Raw genomic sequence first — 23,260 nt, forward strand, 5'->3', positions numbered from 1 at the left:
TGTTGCGAGATGGATTAAAGGAGATAGTAGGTACTGTATAAAAGCAAAAATTAAAAAAAAAAATTTCAGAATAATCCTTTGGCAAAGTTGACATGGCCCAGCCATGTCTAGCAATGGATTGTTGTGGCAGTCCCCATATATCTACTCTCTTTACACCTGTAACTTAAAATGTGTTTAAATTTACAAATTTAAAAGACAGATGCAGGATTCAACTGCTGGTGCATCCAGTACAAGGGGGCACGATGCTAATATTATTCAAGCTGAGAAATTAGGAAGCATTTTCAGCATAAAAGTAGGCAGCTTTGGATGTTGGGTCAGCTGAAAATCTCAAGACTGAAACGGATACATTTTTTATTTGGTAAGGGTATCGGCAGACTTGAATCAAAAGTGGCTACAACTACAACAATCAGAGCAAAGTGAATAAAGGTGGTGATTGCTGGTACGGTGGGGAAAGGAAAAGTAGAACAGAAACCGATCAAACCTGATTCCCAGATTCATTGCTTCAGCAGTTCCAATCATACTAATAGCGAGGAGCATGTTGTTACAGATCTTTGCTGCCTAGAAGTAACAAAAACACAATACAGAAAAATGGTAAGTAACTTTAAAATAACATGCGATTATGAAATTTAAAATAAGCTGAAGGCCCTTACTGCTGAAACACAAGTTTGATATAAAGGAACTTCACCCCCAGCCAGGGGGTGAAATTTCATTTAGGCAATAAGTCAAGATGCAACAGTAAAATCAGTGGCTCATTCTCCAGCTTGTGCTATTCCAATGGCTTGAGCAGGATGCAAAGTAACGTGTTGATTCACTGCCACCAATTTCCCTCCACTGTCAAAGTCAAAATAATTCTACTTCCAAAAGTCCTTTCAGAACTGGTAATTACAATTTTCAAATCAATGATGCTTAGTTAATTTACTAGGCTTGTCTTCGTGTACTTACAAAAAAATATCAGTTCTAAGAACTTTAGAGTTCCAAAAATATAGCTGCAAAAGTGAGAATACGAGACATTCCCGCCATAGTGAGCATTTATTATTTTTTAAATCAAATGACACGGTTCCAGAACTAAATTAGATATTTTTTCTTTTTTGTTACCTGTCCTGTTCCAACTCCTCCACAGTAAACTACATTGGTTCCCATACAGCTCAGCAATTCTTTAGCTGCATTAAATTCTTCTTCCAATCCACCAACCATGAACGTGAGGTTGCCGCCCCGTGCAGCACTGACACCTGAAAGTAGCACATTGGCATTTTGTTTTAAAAGAATTGCAATACTCTTTTTTTTTGGCACCCCTTCAACGCGCCTTATCTAAAAACAAGCACAACAATTACGCAAACATTGTCAAAGCTTGCAAATAGAATACTATTAATCATAGGCTAAGATTTTACTCTGGACAAGGGATTGATATATAGCTTCATAGTCTCATTTATTAGACCTGAACTAATGCTGACAACACTCCTCAGCTGGTTAATCTTTCGACAGCTGCAGTTTTTCAGTTGTACAAACACTTAGGTTAGATGAAGGAATAATACATTAATATAGCCAAAATGTAATTTGAGAAACTGCTTGATAAATCTTTAGTAATAAGTCCTTAAAAAATATGCTATTCATCAACTCACTCAACAGATCAAAAATGAAAAGATTTTTAAAGAAAAAATATCCATGCGTTTTCTCTGATTTAACAAGAGTAAAAATAACTCAGATGACAGGTAATGCCCCATATGTCTGTTCCAGGATAAAACCTTCTAATAACAGACCTACAACAACTCATTTCAAGTATTAATAGTTTAATCCTCGTCTCCTTTCTCATTCAAACCTCACTCAGTAATACAGTTCTTCAAAAGCGCACACTAACATTTCAACTGTCCGGTGAATCGAATTGAAACTCTGTTCTTACAACAGTGTGCTCTAGTTAACCCCAAGCTGCCTACATTTTCCCTACTTATTATTTAAGCCTTTGTTGTGGCTAAAGGAGAAAGAGGATCTTGAACAAATTCTTAAGGGTTTTATACATACCTCTTTCTTCAAGTGCAAGACAGATGCAAACATGTCATCAGGGTCATAATTCTTAGACATAAGTGCCACATCAAAATATTTTTCTTCAAATACCAATTTCATAGAGGTGGATCGGTGTTTAGGAAATATATTTTAGTCAGTATGGAACCGATACATCAGGTGCGAAGTAAAGCGATGCAAGAGTGACACTTAGTATGCAATGTGTGTGCCGCTGTCTTCAAAAGGTAATCAGACACAATCATTTTCTACAGATGTAGCTTCACTAGGGGCTGCTGTCACTAGGGCAGTTTACGACTTGTTATGGTGTCTCTATTGTTTACCAGTGACATTTTCTGAAAGGGAGACAGCTGGGATGGAAAGCTGGTAGCAAAAGAACAATATAATGCTGTGAAGGTAATCAACAAACTTGTGTGTGTTAATTAACTTTACACTTTATCATGTTCAATTAGTTTTCTATTCTGCCAAAGATAACCATGCACAATTGGTTTAAGACCATGCCATGTTTTATTTGTAACCAGTTTCTGCTGTTATTCCCATTTCTGTGTTTGACAGTTCTCCAGAGGCTTCAAATGCACAGATGTACGACTCTGTGAATGGCTTAGTCAATCTAAATCAGTTTAAAATACACCTCTTTATTTAGTGGCTGATTTAAATCTTCATGCTTATTCCCTGTTCGAGGGATGCAGAATTCTGTAACCCTGTTCCACAAGATACTGCCACTACATTTCGTAAGAAGGTATTTTGGAATGATTTCTTAGCTGCAATTTGTATGTCTAGCCTTTTGCACAAGTGTCACTTTGTATTAGTACTACATTGCATTTGTTTGTGTGTTGTATCTATTATTTTGTATTATTGAATATGTTTCACAGATGGCAATTTGAGATCGGGTCTCCCGACTTGAGACCCAATCAGCAAGTTTCCTTCCCAAAAGCTCTCTCATACTGTAGTGATTTAATAATGTAAATTAATTTAGTTTCACGCTACACAATTACAGGAATAATACCTCTAGATGACCATTTTAAGTTGCAATCAGGGTGGAAGTTTTGGTCCTTAATTAAAAGCCTGCTCTTGTAGCTAAATATGTACTTTTAAATTAATGCATCCTCTTGCTGATTGTTGAAATTGGTTTTAAATACATTAGCTACTCCTGTACATTATGAACCATACAATGCATTTTTCTTCCCCCTATTATTTTTTAATCATCAGCCTGCCTGTCATGATTCACTTCCCCGGTAACTTTGTTTAATGGAATCACACAGCAAGAAAGGGGCTCCTATCGGCCCACCTCATCCATGCTCAGGTGGACTAATCCCATTTGCCTGCATTACGCTGGTACCCCACTATGCCCTTTGGTATCCAAGTACCTGTCCAAACATCTTTTAAAAGTTGTAACTATATCAGTATTGTAACAGCTCCTCTGGCAGCTCCTTCCCGATAACCACCATCCTTTATGAAAAGAAATTTGCCCCTCACACCTCCTTTAAATGTCTCTAATCTCACTTGAAACCTCTGGTCTCTAGCTCTAGATTCTCACGCCCTGGGACAAAGACTCAGATTAATTATTCTGTCGCTGCCACTCATAATTTTATAAACCTCTATTAGGTCACCCCTCAGCCTCCTATGTTCCAGTGAGAATAAACCCAGTCTATCCAATCTCTCCTTATAACAACAGACTTTCATTCCCGGCAACATCCAGCTTCTTTAATCCAATCCAAAAATAGAAAATAAAACTGAGCTGAAAGGAGTCGCTGTTAAAATAACAGTAGCAAGCCACTAACACAAAAACATGGCATTGTTCAAAATTGCTTCAGGGAACGAGACCGATAAGGGAGAAATCTTGTTGGAATGTCCCTTGAGAAAGGAAATGTTTTCTTTTAAAGAGTGAAGAGGCTCTACAGAAGTAGACAGATAGATAGATATAGATATTTATTTGTCACACGTACATCAAAACACGCAGTGAAATATGTCTTTTTGCATTCCTGATAATGTGCTGGGGGCAGCCAGTAAGTGTCACCACGCTTCCGGCGCCAACATACCACACCCACAACTCCTAACCTGTACACCTTTGGAATGTGGGAGGAAACCGGAGCACCCGGAGGAAACCCACGCAGACACACAGGGAGAATGTACAAACTCCTTGCAGACAGCAGATTGTTCATTCACTCTTGGTGCACCGAACACCTGCTGCATGTTGTGCTTGTGTTAACACCTATTCCCTTCTCCCCCCAAAACGACCACAAAATTGGATGAGAATAAAGGGGGAATGGGGTATGGAGAAAAAAGGGCAATGGTGTTTAGCACAGAAGCATCCTCTCTAAAAGGTTCCAGTCAGAACCTAATTCTCTACACTAACCCCATTTGCTCGCATTGGGACCGATTCTTTCTATGCCTTGATTATTTAAGTGTCGGTCTAAATGCCTCTTAAATGTAGTAATTGTATCAGATTCCACCTCCTCTGGCAGCACATTCCAATAATCAGCCACTTTCTGTGTAAAAAATTTACCCCAACATCCCCTTTAAAACTCCTCTCTCTCACCTTAAAACTATACCCTTTTGTTTATGTTATCCCTACAATGGGCAAAAGGTTTTGACTAGTTACTCTATCTATGCCTCCCATAATCCTACATACAAGGTCACGCCTCGGTCTCCTTTACTCCAGGGAAAACAAGCCCAGCCTATCCAATCATTCTGCATAACTGAAGTCCTCCAATCCAAACCACATCCTGGTGAATCCCCTTTCTACTGCCTCCAATGGAATCATGTTCTTTCTATAGTGTGGCAAACAGAAGTGTACACAATACTCCAGGAGTGGCCTCACCAGTATTTTGTAAAGTTGCAACATAACATCCCAACTCTTATATTCTATGCCCTGACCCATGAAGGCAAGCATGTCATGTGCCTTCCTCACTACATATCCACCCCCGTTGCCACTTTCAGGGACTTGGACCTCTGGAAAATGGATTTCAATACAGGTAAGTGTGAGGTGATGCATTTTGGAAAGTCAAACCAGCTATGGACTTGTACTATGAATGGTAGGGCACTAGGGAGTGTAATGGAGCAGAGGGACCTAGGAGTACAAGATGCATAGCTCATTGAAAGTGGCATCACAGGTAGACAGGGTGGTAAAAAAGGCATTCAGCATGCTGTCCTTCATCAGTCAGGGCTTTTGGGTATAGGAGTTGGGACATTATGTTGCAGTTGTACAAGGCACTGGTGAGGCTGCACTTGGAGTACTGTGTACAGTTTTGGTCACCGTGTTATAAGACAGACATGGTTAAACTGGAAAGAGTGCAGAAAAGATTTACGAGGATGTTGCCAGGAGGGCCTGAGTTATAGGGAGAGGTTGGCCAGGCTAGGTCTCTATTCCTTGGAATATAGGAGAACGAGGAGTGACCTAAAAGAAGTGTTTAAAATTATGAGAGGCATAGATAAGGTGGATGGTAACAGTCTTTTCCCCAGGCTAGGGTAATCTAAAACTAGGGGGCACAGGTTTTGGGTGAGAGGGGAAAGATTTAAAAGGGGCCTGAGGGGCAACTGAGTACATGGAATGAGCTGCCAGAGGAAGTGGTTCAGGCAGGTACAACCGTATCATTTAAGAAGCACTTGGATAGGTACATGGAGGGGCGGGGCTTCGAGGGATACAAGCCGAATGCAGGAAATTGGGGCAAGCTGGGTGGACACCGTGGTCGGCATGGACTGGTTGGGCTGAAGGGCCTGTATCCATGCTATATTGCTCTATGACTCTAGGTCTCACCAACTGTCAACATTCCTTGGTACCCTAACCATTTACTGTACATTCCAACCCCTATTTGACTTCCCAAAATGCATCACGTTGGGATTAAATTCCTCTGCCAACTCTCCCCGCCCAACTTTCCAACAAATCTACATGCTGCTGCAGCCTTGGACGATCTCCTTCACTATCCACAACACTGCAATTCTTGTATCATCCATAAGTTTATTAATCCTTCCTCCTACATTCATATCCAAGTCTTCATATACATCACAAAAGGAAATGATTCCTCACATAATCTAACACACAAAGCAGCTTTTATGGTAATTAGCACATAATAAAACATGTGAAAATATGTCTGATTTCTAGGTTCATGGATCCAGCCTTAACATTCACAGCCCTAACTTGCCTAGTCAAATGGTAAATTGGTTTATTATTGTCACATGTACTGAGGTACAGTGAAAAACTTGTCTTGTATACCGTTCATGCAGATCAATTCAATACCACAGTGCATTGAGGTAGTACAAGGGAAAACAATAACAGAATGCAGAATAAAGTGTTACAGTTACAGAGAAGTGCAGTGCAGGTAGACAATAAGGTGCAAGGTCATAACGAGGTAGATTGTGAGGTCAAGAGTCCAGTTTATCGTACAAGGGAACCGCTCAATAGTCTTATAACAGCAGGATAGGAGCTGCTCTTGAGCCTGGTGGTACGTGCTTTCAGGCCTTTATATCTTCCGCCTGGTGGGAGAGGGGATAGGAGAGAATGTCCAGGGTGGGGTGGGGTCTTGACGATGCTGGCTGCTTTACTGAGGCAGCAGGAAGTGTAGACGGATTCCATGGGAGGGGAGGCTGGTTTCTGTGGTGTGCTGAGCGGTGTCCACAACTTGAGATCAAACTTTAATGGGTCGTCACATATGAGAAGTTACCTACAACCTATCAAGTGATCTGAGCAAAAGATAAGATCACAAATTCTTAGCTATCTTTCTTCAAACTCCCTTGTCAGAATTTAAGGTTCAAAACCTTAAATCAAGGTTCAAAACCTGCAACAGTACTAAAAAGACTGCTGTCAAACTCAATGATGATATCCTCTGACTGTGAGGAAGGTAACCTATCCTATCTTGTCCTTTTCATCTGTTTGCAGTGTTTTCCGAAGTTCAGCACAGCATTCTCACTCTGAAGTCTCCACTCAAGGTGTCCAGCCATGTGGGACAATAGCCAACTGCAATGGCTTCTCTCCACAACCTTAACTTTATCTCTGGTCTACAGCAAAGACCTATTCATGACCTCACCCTATTCCTCATTTACATGCTCTGCCTCACAAGAGCATACCGATTCCCCACTGCCACCTGCCTTGACCCCATCTCGAAATTGTCAGACTGCTTGCCCAACATTTGGCATTGGACAAGCAAACAATTCCATCCACTATGTACTGGGAAGGCCATAATCATTTTCTTTGAACTAACTGTGCTCCCTAGCCACCAACCCTCTCCTCAAAAGTGTCTGAAGACGAACCAAATGGTTATTTTTTGTTAGTTTTGAGCCTGAACATGAAAATGGACTGTACATCACCGCTACTTCCTCCTCTGTAACATTGTCCCACTGCATCTGGGTAGGCACGGGAGCATAGCGGTTAGCATAATGCTATTACAGCGCCAGCGACCCAGGTTCAATTCCGGCTACTGTCTGTAAGGAGTTTGTACGTTCTCCCCGTGTCTGCATGGGTTTCCTCCGGGTGCTCCAGTTTTCTCTCACATTCCAAAGACATATGGGTTAGGAAGTTGTGGGCATGCTATGTTGGTGCCGTAAACGTGGCGACACTTGCAGGCTGCCTGCAGAACACTCTATGCAAAAGATGCATTTCACTGCGTGTTTCGATGTACACGTGACTAATAAAGATATCTTATCTGTGTACAAGATGTTGGTGAGGCCGCATTTGGAATATTGTCTTCAGTTTTGGTCACCCTGCTACAGGAAAGATGCTATAAAGCTGGAAAGTGTGCAGAGGAGATTTACAAAAGATGATGCCAAGACTTGAGGGACTGAGTTACAGAGAGAGGTTAGCAGGTTGGGACTTATTTTTCGTTAGAGTGTACGAGAATGAGGGATGATGTTATAGAGGTGTAATAAAATAATGAGGGGCATAGATAGGGTGAGATGCGCAGATCTTTTTCCATAGTTTGGGGAATCAAGAACTAGAGAGCATAGATTTACATGAGAGGAGAGAGATTTAATAGGAACTTGAGGGGCAACTTTTTCACCCACGAGAATGGTCAGTATATGGAATGAAGCTACCAGAGAAAGTGGTTGAGGCAGGTAACATTAACAACTTTTAAAAAGGCACTTGGACAGGGAAATGGACAGGAAAGGCTTAGAGGGATATTGGCCAAACATGGCAAATAGGACTAGTTTAGATGGGAATCTTGGTCGGCATGGACCCAGTTTGGGCCAAAGAACCTGTTTCCATGCTGTATGACCATCTTATCTGCTGCTAAAACCCTCACTCATGTTTTTGTTACCTCTAGATTTCCAACTCCAACTCCCACCTAGCTGGTCTCCTCATATTAATTGGAAGTCATCCCCCAATCTGCTGCTTTGCTCATATTTGCATTATTCCTTTCACCTATCACCTGCGCTGCTGACCTACACTGATTCATAGTTCAAGTTTATTGTCAACATATTTTCACTAAGCAACACCTCCACTTTAAATCCCTCCCCTATACCCTACAACCCTCTAAAATACTAGTGAACCTCAAATCCTGGCCTCTTGATTGTACCCAAATTTAAATTGCTGCAATATTGACTTCAACAGCCAAGGCCCCAAAATCTCTTCATCACTATTTGTCTGTCTACCTTTAAGTAGTTCCCTAAAAACTTTCTAGTCAAAATTTTAGTCACATGATCCTAATATCTTCACATGGCACAGTATCAAATTTTGTTTTAAAACATTCTTGTGAAGGGCCTTGGGATAATTTGCTGCATTAAAAAGGTACAGCACAAATACATGTTGCTGCCACAATGTGTAAACACTGTTTAACCTGACAGTAGAAATAATTACACATGTTGAGAAACAAAATGGACAATGGACACAAATTCTATAAAGTCATCAAAATAGTTCAGGTTAATTTAAATCTGAGAGCATTAACAAACTTTGCACCACCTATCCAATTACAACACAGTATCAATCAACAAAACAACAAAGCTTTATAGAAAGCAGGAGCCAATCAAACCCAATGATGGCTTTTTTTAAAAAAAAGTATTGAGAGAAAGATAGGATTGTAAACTGTTCAAGAAGACAAAAAGATTTTAGATCATGCAGAATGTCCAAAATAACAAAAGGCAGATTTAAGGCAGTTGTCAAGAAAGTACTCCACATAAAGAACAATCAGCATTTGAACAGAGTAGTGGAGACGAGACCATTAAACAAAAATCTGGATGTTTTGGAGAGGAAATGGAGAACTGCTTTTTCATGAATATAATTAGATTGCCCACAGCTATGCTGCATCCAAATCTGTGAATGCATAGTAGATTCTGGGTGTATAGCTTAAACCTCAAAGAATAATTATGATATCGCTGGAGTTAAAGCAAGGTCAAACTAGCGTGCCTAAGAATTCACTGTTTGATTTGTAACACTCCAAGAGATGTTAACATCACTAAACTAGCAATTTACTAATACGTAGGACCATAGTTGATGCTTAGAACCAGTATATGTACCTACTATTTCTACATGAGGTATCAGCTGAAGAATAACGAGGGTGCATGGCCAATAACTAATTTTCTTAGGCACTCCCTCAGGTTGGCAGACTACTTGCTCCCACTCCAGACTTGAGGTAGCTAATGAGGCCAATGTGACATCTGAAGACCATGCCATAGATTGGGCAGAATGTGCTTGATGAAATGGGGGTCAGTCCAGGTACCATCAATGGTGGTATGCCCCTTGTGCTATTTTTGCTAGGCTCCTTTGTGTTTCCAGCAAGGAGACACCAGGTTTACAGTGCCTTCATACACCTTCATTTCAGTTGGTTACAAATCAGAGGTTACCACAAATCAGTGAGATGTTCTAAATTTTTGTAGTGGTTTTTAAAATATCCTTGAAGCCATTTCTCCGTCCTCCTGACAAGGAGCTGCCATGACAGAGCATGCAGCAGAGTGCCTGTTTCAGGAGTCTGGGGTCAATTGACGTAGTTCACGCACTGAAGCTGGCTGGAGAGCACTTACACCCTGTGCTGGGGACGTTGGCCTCGGGGAAGGACAATGACATTGGTTCTCTTCCAAATGGATTTTGTGAAATTTTGAGATACCCTCCACTATTTTGAGGTGACTGCTTTGAGTAATCCTAGTCTCTGAAGAATTCAGAAGGCAAGCATTCCTGCAACCCTATCTTACGACGACTGAACAGACAACTGCCAGTGCAGCAGCAAAGCTGCTCTCAACGCAATTGTCCTGCAGGATGCAGAGAATAAAACAATTGCTGGAATATCAGAAATTAACCTCTCACAATAGTATACAAATGCCACACTTTTATGTTCAACAGCCAAGATGGCATGGTATGAACTGATTGGAGAGCAAGGCACGGGCATTGATTAACACATGGGAAGATGAAATTATTGCTGCGTGGCTGAAATATGGGTGGAGCTGGCAACAAAATATTTCAGGGTATAAAATCTTCACCCAGGGCAAGGGGGGAGGGGGAGGCGGAATGTGAAAGTTGAGATGGCATTGCAGTATTAATCAAGGAGTCCATTACTGCAGTGAGGGAGTGAAGGTTAGGCCATATACGGTAGATGGAGCTTAGAAACATAAAAAAGGGACAACTACAGTCCCTTTTGCACTACAGTGCTCATCTATATTAACAATCTGGATGAGAACGTAGTTGGCATGGTCTACAAGTTTGTGGATGACATCAAAATTAATGATACAGTGGACAGTGAAGAATGTTATCTAAGATTACATTCCAAGGCTGTAGATCAACTGGGAGAGTGGGCTAGAGAGACAAAGGACTGCAGATGCTGGAATCTAGATGAAAAACACAATGATGCTGGAGGAACTCAGCAGGCCAGGCAGCATCCGTGGAGAAAAGCAGGCGGTCAGCGTTTCGGGTCAGGACCCTTCTTCAAGACTGAAGATAGGAAAAAGGGGAAGCCCGATATATAGGAGGGAAAAGCAGAGCAGTGATAGGTGGACAAAAGAGGGGAGGCGGGGTGGGCACAAGGTGGTGATAGGTAGATGTAGGTAAGAGATAGTGATAGGCAGGTGCGGGGGAGGAGGGGAGAGCAGATCCACCGGGGGATGGGTCAAAGGTATGGAGAGAAAGGAAAAAAAGGTAGAAATAAGAGGGCCTAGGAAGGGCAAGAAGAGAAGCAGCATGGTGGGGGGGGGGGGGCATGGTTATGGGGAAGGGGGGGTGGGGATTACTTAAAGTGGGAGAATTCAATGTTCATGTCGTTAGGCTGCAAGGTTCCAAGATGGAAAATGAGGTGTGGGAGAGTGGGCTAATGAACGGCAGATGGAATTTAACTCAGACAAGTGTGAAGTGTTGTATTTTGGGAAGTTAAACCAGGACAGCACCTACACAGTAAGTTGCAGGGCCCTGGAGAGTGTTGTAGAAGAGAGAGACCCAGGGGTACAAGCACATATTTCCCTGAAAGTGGTGACACAGGTAGACAGTATGGTGAAGCAGGCATTTGACATGTTTGTCTTCAGTCGGGGCACAGAGTACAAAACTTGGGACATTATGTTCCAGCTGTACAAGACATTGGTGAGACCACACTGTGTGTGCAGTTTTGTTTGCTTAGCTATAAGAAGATTGTGATTAAGCTGGAGAGGGTGCAGAAAAGATTCACAAAGATATTACTGGGAATGCAGGGCTTGAATTACAAGAAAAGACTCGATAGGCTGTTTTTTTTTCTCCCCTGGAGCATTGGAAGCTGAGGAGTGACATTATAGATGTATATAAAATCATGAGGGACATAGATAAGTGAATTTCTTTCTCTTAGGGCAGGTGAGTCTAAAACTGGGAGGTCTAAGATGAGAGGGGAAAGATTTAAAGAGGACCTGAGGAGCAACCTGGGTACATGGAACAAGCTGCCAAAGGAGATGGTAGCGGCAGGTACAATTACAACATTTAAAAGACATTTGGACAGGTAAATGGATAGGAAAGGTTCAGAGGGATATGGGCCAAATGCAGGTAAAATGGGACTAGTTCATGTAGGCAATTTGGTCAGCATGGACAAGTTGGGCCAAAGGTCTTGTTTCAGTGCTATATAACTCTGACTCTAAATAGTCAGGAGAGAGGAGCAGATATGTAGTCAAATCCACAGAGAAGTAAAGGTTAATAATGGAAGAGAATTTCATCTTGCCCAACCTTCACTACGATAGCCTGAGCATGAATGGCTTAGAAAGGGCACAATTATTAAAGTACTTCCAGGAGATCTTTTTGAGCCAATACATAGACACCTTATTGGAGAAGGAGCAGTACTGAACCTAATCTTTGGGAAAGTAGCCGGACAGTGGGAAACTATTTCTTTCCCTTCCTAGCATCTCTTTTTTCTACCCTTTCTCTCCCCCCCCCCCCCCCACCCACTTTCACTCCTTACCTTTGACCAATGCCCTGGTGGATCTGCTCTCCCCTCCTTCCCTGCACCTGCCTATCTCTTACCTGCATCTACCTGGCACCACCCTGTGCCCACCCCGCCTCCCCTCTTTTGGTCCGCCCATCACTGCTCTGCTTTTCCCTCCTATATATCGGGCTTCCCCTTTTCCCATCTTCAGTCCTGAAGAAGGGTCCTGACCCGAATCGTTGACCGCCTGCTTTTCTCCATGGATGCTGCCTGGCCTGCTGAGTTCCTCCAGCATTACCATGTTTTTCATTTAGATTCCAGCATCTGCAGTCCTTTGTTTCTCTTGAAGTTTTAAGGTTGTTTTGAAGAAGGAGGATAGACTGGAAAATTAAAAGTCTTGAATTGGGGGTGGTAGGCTGATTTCAAAAGCAGGGCTGGAAAAGCAGGACTGGATTTCAGAAAGCAGGACCTGGAAAAAGTGGACTTGGAGCAGCTACTTACAGTTAAATCTATATGCAATCAGTGGGAGGCATTCAAACATGAAACGTTCTTCCCATAATGGTGAAAAGAGCTCCAGAAGTTGAGGCATAGAGGGTTGGATAAAGAAAAAAAAATTGTGGCAGGTGTAGAGAACTGAAAACAGGGGAAGCCCCCACAGGGGTACAGAAAGTGTTGGGAGGGTGCAGGGCCTAGACCTGAAACATCAACCATCCCTTTGCCTCCACAGATGCTGCCTGACCTGCTGAGTTCCTCCAGCAGTTTGTTTTTTTTGCATATAGGATACATGCCTTCATTCCCTGGGGCATTGTAAACAAGTTGGTACATGGTACAACAGCATAAACCATTAGTTAGCTCGCATTTGGAATATTGTGTGCAGTTTTGATCACCACACTAAAGAGGAAAGAAGAATACAATTGCCATGGACAGGGCACAGAAAAAGTTCACCAGGAGACTGCCTGGGATGGAGCGTTTCAACCGCAGAGAGAGATTAGAGGTATAGAGTTTTTCAGCATGGAAACAGGCCCTTTAGCCCAACTTGTCCATGGTGCCCACTGACCTAGTCCCATTTGCCCACCTTTGGCCCATATCCCTCTAAACCGCTCCTGTCCATGTACTTATCCAAGTGTCTTTTTAATTCAAGACTAGGGACTGCAGATGATGGAATCTGGAGCAACAGTGGTTGGAGTCTAGAATTCATTGCCTGACGGGGTGGTGGAGACAGAGGCTCTCACAACATTTAAGAAGCATCTGGAAAGGCACTCGAATCACCAAGGCATAGGATCTGATGCAGGTAAGTAGGATTAGTATAGATGGATGCAATGGTCAACATGGACATGGTGGGTCAAACGGTCTGTGTCTGTGATGTACCATGATATTACTCTATGACGTTATAGCACACTTAAAAAGATCTTGATGTGTTGGAGCTCACAGGGCAATGGGCTGGAAGTTGGATTAATCTAAGCTATTTTTCGACCAGTAGAAACATACTGGCCTGAGTGGCCTCCTTTGCCATCGATTTCTGTAATTTGGTTTTAGACATCGATGGGGTGGTGTCACAATTAATGACAACACAAAATAGGAATAATTTGAAAGTTAGGAGAGGTATCTGAGAACATGATCAAAAGATGGGTCTGAGATGAATTTCTAGCTGGGGTGGTTGAGGTGCTTATGGAGGGAGTTCCAGACAGTCCACCTAGATAGCCTGGGTTTGTTTTTAAAACTTTTACATATACAGCACGGTAACAGGCCCTTCCGGCCCAAAGAGCCTGCGCCGCCCGATTACACCCATGTTAACCTACTAACCCGTATGTCTTTGGAATGTGGGAGGAAACCGGAGCACCCGGAGAAAACCCATGCAGTCACAGGGACAATGTACAAACTCTTACAGACAGCGGCAGGAATTGAATCCCGATCGCTGGCGCTGTAATAGCGTTACACTAACTGCTACACTACCGTGCCATCCTTTGAGCAGAGGAGGATTAGTAGGGACCTGATTGAGGTATACAAAATTATGAGGGGCACAGATAGGGTAAATAGTGAGAAACTTCTCCCCTTAGTACAGATGCCTAAAAACCAAAAGTGCAGATGTTTATGGTTAGGGATAGGAGATTAGAGGAATTTTGAGGAAGATTTTTCTTTCCCACCCAGAGGGTGGTTGAAATCTGGATCACACTCCTGATGAAAGGGAGGAGTCAGGTCGTCTCACAACATTTAAGTAGTATTTACTGGATACTTGAAATGACATGGCATAAAAGGCTACAGACTGAGTGCTTGAAAATGGGATTGGAATTGATAGGTGCAGACGGTGGGACAGAGGTCCTCCTTCTGTGCTGTATGACTACTTGACCGAGAAGTGGATGTGGCACAGGACAAAATGATGTGGAGTGAGAGGAAGTAATTTTTTAAAATTTAGTATGATAAAATCTCTAATGGTTATTACTTCCCAAAAGAAGATTCAGACTTGCAGCTGAAATGGTTAAATTTCTGTGCAGGAAAGATTGATTGGTAGCTATTACCAATTATCATATGGTTAAAATGGTGCCTATGCCTGTCATTAAAAATTTAACCATGTTGTACAAATACAGCAACCTCACAACTTACAACACATATCAATGTTGAGTCAGATTACAACATGCCATCTCTAGGTAGCTAAAAGCATGGCGGCAAAACACTCAGGAAGTTTTGGATATTAGCAATTAAACCACACATCCTTTCCTTGACTGAAGCTGCTATACCTCCCATGTAGAAGTACCATTAGTCCCACCATTATTTTGATAGTAACACCTGGCCCGATGTATCTGCAGGTGGACTATATGCAATGCAATAATGGGCTAAGATTTCAACCAGGCCACAAGACCCAATGTATGTGGAAGAATAACACTGCAGACTAAGACGGGCTTCATATTTGAATGTATTCCAACAAATATACCAATTCATTGATATACAATCCAAAGTAAGCAGTGGTCCAGGATTTAACTTCTTTGCCCTTTCTCATCACACATGATATGGGGGTGGGCATTTGAAGGAAACCGATATCAAGGAGTGAGGCAGGGGTGTGGGGAAAGGGACAAACTAGACTGGTAAGGACTAAATAAATGGTTACATTTTTAAAGAAATAAACTTTGGTGTGAGATCCCCCAGAAGCTTTTGAATGTAATTTTCCACGAAAATGTGAACTTTAATTGATAACTTTATTCCAGAATATGGTTGGTTATACAATCAGGACAAGTTTCTCTAATGCATTTACCAAGGCTGAATAGCACCTCCAAGCCAGAAAGATAGCAACTTGAAGCCCTCTCCCTAGTTACTTATGCACATGACCCAAGCTAACAGATCAGTTTTGCAATGAACCAGAGATAATGCTATATTTTGAAAGAAATGTTTAATCAAAGGCTTGTCTATCTGTCAAAACGCTTGGGAAATGAAACACCCATGATATGCTCTTAAGAATTCTCCATGTACCTTAGCTAAAATGTAGTCGTATACCACAGAAACAGGACCTCTGGCCCAACACATCCACGATGGTCTTTTTGCCTATTTACACTAATCCCTTTTGCCCACATTAGGACCTTAACTTCTTTGCCTTGCTTATTTAAGCATCTGTCTAAATGTCTCTTAAACGTAATAATTGTACCCGGTTCCACCATCTCCTCTGCAGCAGGTTCCAGATATCAACCACTCTCTGTGTAAAACAAAACTTACCCCTCTGACCCCCTTTAAAATTCTCTCCTTTCACTTTAAAACTATGTTTCTGATACCCCTACTATGAGAAAAAGATTTTGACCATCTATCCTATCTATGCTTCTCATATTCTTCTATCTTGTCACCCCTCAACCTCTTCAGGTCCAGGAAAAACAAGCCCAGCCTATCCAACCTCTCCCTGTAACTAACGTCCTCCAATCCAGGCAACATCCCGGTAAATCTCCTCTAGACTCTCTCCACCGCAATCTCCTTCCTATAGTGTGGCAACCAGAACTGCAAACAATATTCTTTCTGAAGTCTAACTGGTATTCTGTGAAGATGCAAGAGAACATCCCAACTTTTATATTCTGTGCCCCAACCTATGAAGGCAAGCGCATCATTTGTCTTCTTCACCACCCTCTCCACTGTTGTTGCTGCTGCTTTCAGGGAACTCTGGACTTGGATGCCTAAGTCTCTCTATTCATCAACATTTTTTTGTGCCTTACCATTTACTATACATGTTCTACCTCCATTTTATTCCCCAAATTGCATCATCTTGCACTTGTCAAGATTAAATTTCATCTGCCAATGCTCTGCCCAACTTTCCAACTGATCTATATCTTGCTGCAGCCTGAGGCAACCTTTTGCATTGTTCTCCTCAAACAACCTTGCATCCTATGTACAACACCTTTACAGAAAAAGCATGGTATTGATTAATCAAATATATGATTAATCAAGAAGCAGTTCAGTGCTCTGCCGTTAGTGTGGCCACTCATAGCCACTCACTCTGAAATGGCTATTAGTAGAACTTGCCATTTGTGAAGTGCCATTTAACCAAACTTTTACTGTACTTGCTTCTGTATAAATGCCTTCAAATTAGAGAGGAGAAGGGAGCAACATAGTAATTTAACAACTCCAAAATGAACAGGTTAATGATCATTTGTCATTCGCATGTCTGTGGAATGTTGTCACTGTGTTGGTTGTTGCATTTGCAAAACAGTAATTCTACTTCAGAAGCAATTTATAGGCTGTAAACTCCATTAGTGTCCTGAGCACAAAAATAAAATCACTATATCAATAAATCACATTCTGTTTCAGTGTTCAAGTCCATTTTAAGATCAACTACCCAGCCTTGTGTACACAAAACAAGCACCAAACAAATGCCACTGATCTTATGGCAAACCCTGCAAAAGAAACAATATACCCACGTTACTTTTTCTTTTTAGTCTACAGAGATCTGCCTTCAGCGTAAATTCCATATTAGGGGTCCTTCATGTATTGTTCTTTTAAACAAATAGTATTTTATACTTCAAATGAATTTCTTATTGGGACAAAGACCTCTGATTGATGTGGCAAGAGGCTAAATGTAGATGTATAGTTACAGCTTAGGATGATGAATCGAAGAGACTCTCTTTAGGGGAAGCTTTTAGGAGAAGGCTTTTGGCATGCTGGCCTTCATCAGTCAGGGCATTGGATATAAAAGTTGGGAGGTTGTACAGGACACTGGTGAGGCCACACTTGGGAGTATGGTGTTCAATTTTGGTCACCTTGCTATAGGTAATATGTTATTAAACTGGAAAGAGTGCAGAAAAGATTTACAAGGATGTTGCCAGGACTTGAGGGACTGAGTTATAGGGAGAGGTTGGACAGGCTAGGACTTCATTCCTTGGAGCATAGGAGACTGAGAGGTGATCTTATAGAGGTGTAGAAAATCACAAGGGGCATAGATAAGGTGAATGTGCTCAATCTTCCGCCCAAGGTTGAGGAATCAAAAACTAGATGGCATAGTTTAAGGACGGGGGGAAAGATTTAAATAGAACTTGAGGGGCAACTTTTTTTTACATAAAGAGGGGTACGTGGAATGAGCTGCCAGAGGAAGTGGTTGAGGCAAGTACAATAACAACTTTTAAAAGGCAGTTGGACAGGTACATGATTGGAAAGGTTTCGAAGGTTATGGGCCCAAATGCTGGCAAATAGGACTAGCTTGGACAGCATGGACCAGTTGGGCCCAAGTGCTATGTGACTATGATTCTTGCTCCCAGTGATATTTTCCCCAAACCCACATGTTGATGACTCAGATGATGGCTCTTGTTGAAGGTAACAAAAGAACTGAAGGAAGAGGATAACATAGAATAGAAGGTATGGAAAATCATCGCGTTGCATTTATATCAACATAGAACATTGTTCTTATTTTCTACAGGTAACCAGCTATTTAAAACTACTTAAATAACAGTGGAAAGCCAATGTAATTAGAGAAAATATATTTATACAACACCATCATTATATAAAACATCCCAACTGTTTCATTTAAATATCATGAAGCAAATGGGACATTGTGTCAAAAGGAGATAGCAGGTCCTTTGATGAAATATTTGGTCAAAGGAGAAGATTTTAAGGAGAGAAGAATGCAAGTATCAATGGTGGGACAATTAAATTTGGAGATGAACAGGAGGCCTGCATTGGATTGCAGACATCTCAGAGCTATTAGGGCTGGAAGAGATTTCAGAAATGGGAGGGATTTTAAAAGGATGAAAACTTTTCAAATCGACACAAAGAATAATGACATAAGCTACTCCAAGTTTCCCCAATTTTCCATTACAGAAATGAACTACTTCTCAGGCATATTGCTTTCCACTTCTTTAGCTGTGAATCTTTCAGGATCTGTGGAACATAGCAGCCAATAGGCAATTTTGGACATAATACTGACAAGTTTTGTTTTAAACTATTTAATTCCTAAATACATTGGAGTTAAATGTCATTAACATAGAATTTCATTAAGAATAAAACATTTGAAATGTGCAAGGATAGAAGTTAAACCTTGGGTCACTTTCATTAAACGCACCATGTGGTAGTGGAAGCAAATTTGGGAAATTCGACTCCATGGACTCCAGTGCTGAATGATTTGCCTAAAATAACAATGAGTCAGAGTAAAGGAAGGAGATGGAGAGATTAGTAACAAGGTGTCAAGACAACAACCTTTCCCTCAATGTCAGCAAAACAAAAGAGCTGGTCATTGACTTCAGAAAGGAGGGTGGTGAACATGCTCCTGTCTACATCAACGGTGCCGAGGTCCAGAAAGTTGAGAGCTTCAAGTTCCAAGGAGTGAACATCACCAATAGCATGCCCTGGTCCAACCACATAGACGGCACAGCCAAGAAAGCTCACCAGTGCCTCTACTTCCTCAGGAGGCTAAAGAAATTCAGCACGTCCCATCAACGCACCATAGGAAGCATCCTATCTGGATGCATAACGACTTTGTGTGGCAACTGCTCTGTCTGCAACCATAAGAAACTGCAGAGAGTTGTGGGCACAGCTCTGCACATCATGGAAACCAGCCTCCTCTCTATGGACTCTGTCTATACTTCTTGCTACCTCGGTAAAGCAGCCAACATAATCAAAGACCCCACCCACCCCAGGCATTCTCTTTTCTCCCCTCTCCCATCGGGCAGAAGATACAAAAGCCTGAAAGCATGTATCACCAGGATCAGGGATAGCTTCTATCACGCTATTAAAAGACTATTGAACGGTTCCCTAGTACGATAAAATGGACTCTTGAACTCACAATCTACCTCGTTATGGCCTTGTACCTTATTGTCTACATGCACTGCACTTTCTCTGTAACTGCAACACTTTATTCTGCATTCTGTTATTGTTTTACCTTGTACTGCCTCAATGCACTGTGTAATGAATTGATCTGCACGCTCATTATGCAAGATAGGTTTTTCACTGTACCTCGGTACATGTGACAATAATAAACCAATTCCAATCCCAGGAGTAATTTTTTTGTTGCTTTTTGATTTCTCAATTGGAAGCGGAGACCAGTAACTGGAAATATTCATTATTACTGAGTGGCCTTTACCAGTTTAGCTGCAATGTAGTCCAGAGCTGGCAGCTGCTGCAAACGTGGGCTTGGTTCATTATTTGCTCATAATGACCATCAAAAACCAGTCAAAGTCAAATCAGAACAACTGTCAGCGGGACTTTTAATTGGCCTGGATTTGAATTCTGATAACTATCAGAATAGTGTACTGAGATAGCAACGAAGACCTTGGTAACAGAAAACAGAAGTTAAGAAAATCATGGAAAAGCTAAACTGGGTCTTTTTGACTAAACAGACAGAATCAAGAGGGGAAGAAAAGTTAATTATTACCCATAATCAGCAATTATGATTTGGCAAAGAGCTTTCTTTAATGAACTGCTCTAATGATGAAGAACCAACATCTACTGAAATATAATAGCACATTAGCATAACTGTGTATGCAAAATACATAGACGCGCTGCCACAACCTACTTGTCGTTGAATGATTAAGCATGAATTTATAATTAGAAAAATCCACAGTGTAATTTATTGCCCTCTCAGATGTTTCTGGTTCATTAACAGGCTACAACTGAACAATGACCTCTAGTGGGCTACAATTCCTAATTCTTCTGTTTCCTTCTTAACTAAGAATATACTTAATAAAATTCACTGCTGTGTTAAAATGGCAATTTGAAATCCACAAATGAAATTTCAGTTCTAATATTTCAAAGATGTTAATATTCCAATCAAAACTATCCAATAAATCATGACAATCCATCCAACAGCAGTAAGGCTAATCAAAACACTTCCAGTTCTAAATAGGAGTTGATGATTATTCTGACAATCTTATAATGTTACATAAAAATAACCATGTTCCTAACATGCTTGTTCTTAATAGTCAAAAATACTTCAACATAAAATGTTAGATCTAGTATTCCATGACATATATAGAACACTGATGTATTCAATACAGACCAAGTTTTTCCACTTTTCCATCGGTACCACCTTAATGACAAAATTAGTTTGTTCTTTATTCTACAGAGTATTTCCAGGCATGTTTTGAGCAAGCAATAATTGGATCACCTTGGTCTGCTGATTTCTCTATAGCTATAAATTAACGTCTTCCTCTTATGCAGAGACAAGAGACACACTTTTTAAGTTTAGCCAACTGTGCTATAAGCGATACAATTTTGAAGTGTTCCAAGTCGTTTAAGCATTATTCACAGGATAGAGCAAACTTTGAATACCATTTGAGAAAAGGCACCTGGATTGCAGATTCCAGGTTCAACATTAGTTATTAGTCAAGTCTTGATGCAAAGTAGATTCGGGTGACCAGAAATGCTATTGAACGGGGTGGTTAAAGTCTTTATTCATTTGGGAAACAGCACTAGAATAATGCAAGCCAATTCTGTACAGTAGGATTTTAAATGCATACTCACAGAAAACACATAGGCTTGTTTTAATTATTTGACCAAAAGCAAAACCATCTTAATTATAGTAGGATGTGACCATGACACATCTATTCAGTGTACATGGTTGCCTCCAGATAATCTTCAGACGAAAGGGATTCCCTGCACCTCAATCAAAAAGGTGTTGAAGTTGCTGAGTGGCAAAACATCTCAAACTGTACTTCAACTCAAAACTTCTTGATCATTGAAAGCTCATTGCTATTTTCGTTTAATATGCAGTTTTTAAACCATGGATAATCTTGCTGATTAGTGATAAATTTAAACTGGGACATAAAATAAAACTGTGGTACAGTAATATGTACATTTAAACCACTTTAATGAAAGTTATAATTATCTCAAAAAAAATCTTGTCTTCAACATTCAAACACTTTAGTAACAAGTGAAACCTGGTCTTTATTTTATTGCAGAATGAAGAGCGTGATTGGTGATGAGGCGTGGACCAAATCGGAGGGTAGAAGGGCATTTTGTTAAAGAACTGCAAAATCACGCACAAACACACTAATGCAAAGGGCTTAATTAATTTAAACTTTAATCAATCCATACCTTATTTAAAACCAAATCTGAAATAAAACCAGAAAATGTTCTGATGAAGCGTCCCAGACCTAAAGTGTTTACTGTTTTTCTTTCGACAGGTGCTGCCTGACCTGCTAAGTGTTTCCAGCATTTTGTTTATATTCTCCTTCACTGATTCCCCCAGGCAAAGGAAATATGTTATCCTTAACCACAGAGGCCTCCAGTTTCACAGCAAAGCCATAACCTCCCTGCTATGGATATGTAATCATTTATGGGTTGCAGTATGTCCTCTCAAATAGCCTAGCAAAATATTAGTTCAAGGTCGTCAGGAATAGACAACTAGGATATGGCCAATGAAAACTGGCCTTGTTAGTGACACAAACATCCCATGAATAAACAGAAGTAATTGTCCTTTTATTTAGTATTTTCACAAAATGCACTTAGATCTTCATTTTTATTTGGTTTCATCAAATAACTGCTAAACTAAATTTATCAAAGGATTAACCATGCTCATTCAGCTAATCAAATTGAAGTTAGGATAAGAAACAGATTTATTATCACTGACTTATATGATGTGAAATTTGTTGTTTTTGCAGCAGCAGACATAAAATTACTATAAATTACAGAAATAAATAGTGCAAAAAAATGGAATAACGAGGTAATGTTCATGGACTGTTGAGAAATCTGATGGTGGAGGGGAAGAAGCTGTTTCTGAATTGTTGAGTATGGATCTTCAGGCTCCTGTACCTCCTCCCCGATGGTGGTAATAAGAAGAGGGCAGGTCCCAGATAGTGAGGGTCCTTAGGGATGGACGCTGCCTTATTGAGGCACTGCCTCAAGTTACAGACTTGCTCGTATGCACCAAGTCTGAGGCCCACTGAAAGATTCAGGGGCTCATACCTGTCACTAAACTCCCAAAGGAAACCAACAAGTGGGCCCAGACTCCCTAGGATACAAAACCCCATCAATTTCAATAAGGTTTCCAGGCTTGTAATAAACGTAGTTAGGGAGAAGCAAGAACTTTTTTTTAAAAAAAAGAAAGGAAAAATAATTAATTTTCAAACATCTGTTTAAAGAAATTTAAAATCCTCTTTTATTGTTTGCTTCATTTTTAAGAGAGACATTTACAAACTATTAAATTCACTGACAGCTTTCATTGTAGGGAAAAGTACCATCCCAAGAATTTTCATCTATTAAAACTTGTCAGGTGCATTTTATGGGCAGGATCCCTACACCACCTGCAGTTTAGATATCGGTGCTGGACTAGGGATTAAAGAGTGTGAATGAAAAAGGCCCTCTGCATCCAGCCCAGGCCTACGAGGAAATTTCAGGCAAGATCCAGCCTTACAGTTCAGCAGAATAAGATCAAGAAAAGAGAAGCAGTTTATTGATCATAAATGGCTCTTCATTCTTAAAGCTGAAGGAGCAAAGGATTCAAATTCAAGATCCAAATCTAAAAACTTTTTTGTGAATAAAGGATTTGTTATATATTA

General features: G+C 40.9%; 1 protein-coding gene across 2 annotated transcripts in view; it reads right to left on the reverse strand.

Moving 5' to 3' along the window:
- Positions 1 to 23,260, reverse strand: part of hibadhb (3-hydroxyisobutyrate dehydrogenase b) — an 89,999-nt gene that overhangs the window by 30,406 nt on the left and 36,333 nt on the right. For both annotated transcript variants that reach the window (XM_052015817.1, XM_052015819.1), the window contains exons 5-6: positions 1,096 to 1,229; positions 482 to 558 (exon numbers count right to left, since the gene is read on the reverse strand). In XM_052015817.1, the coding sequence (XP_051871777.1) occupies positions 482 to 558; positions 1,096 to 1,229 (211 nt within the window). The remainder of the gene's footprint in view (positions 1 to 481; positions 559 to 1,095; positions 1,230 to 23,260) is intronic.

The sequence above is a fragment of the Pristis pectinata genome, chromosome 5 (assembly GCF_009764475.1).
Source record: "Pristis pectinata isolate sPriPec2 chromosome 5, sPriPec2.1.pri, whole genome shotgun sequence".
In the NCBI taxonomy this organism is placed as follows: domain Eukaryota; kingdom Metazoa; phylum Chordata; class Chondrichthyes; order Rhinopristiformes; family Pristidae; genus Pristis; species Pristis pectinata.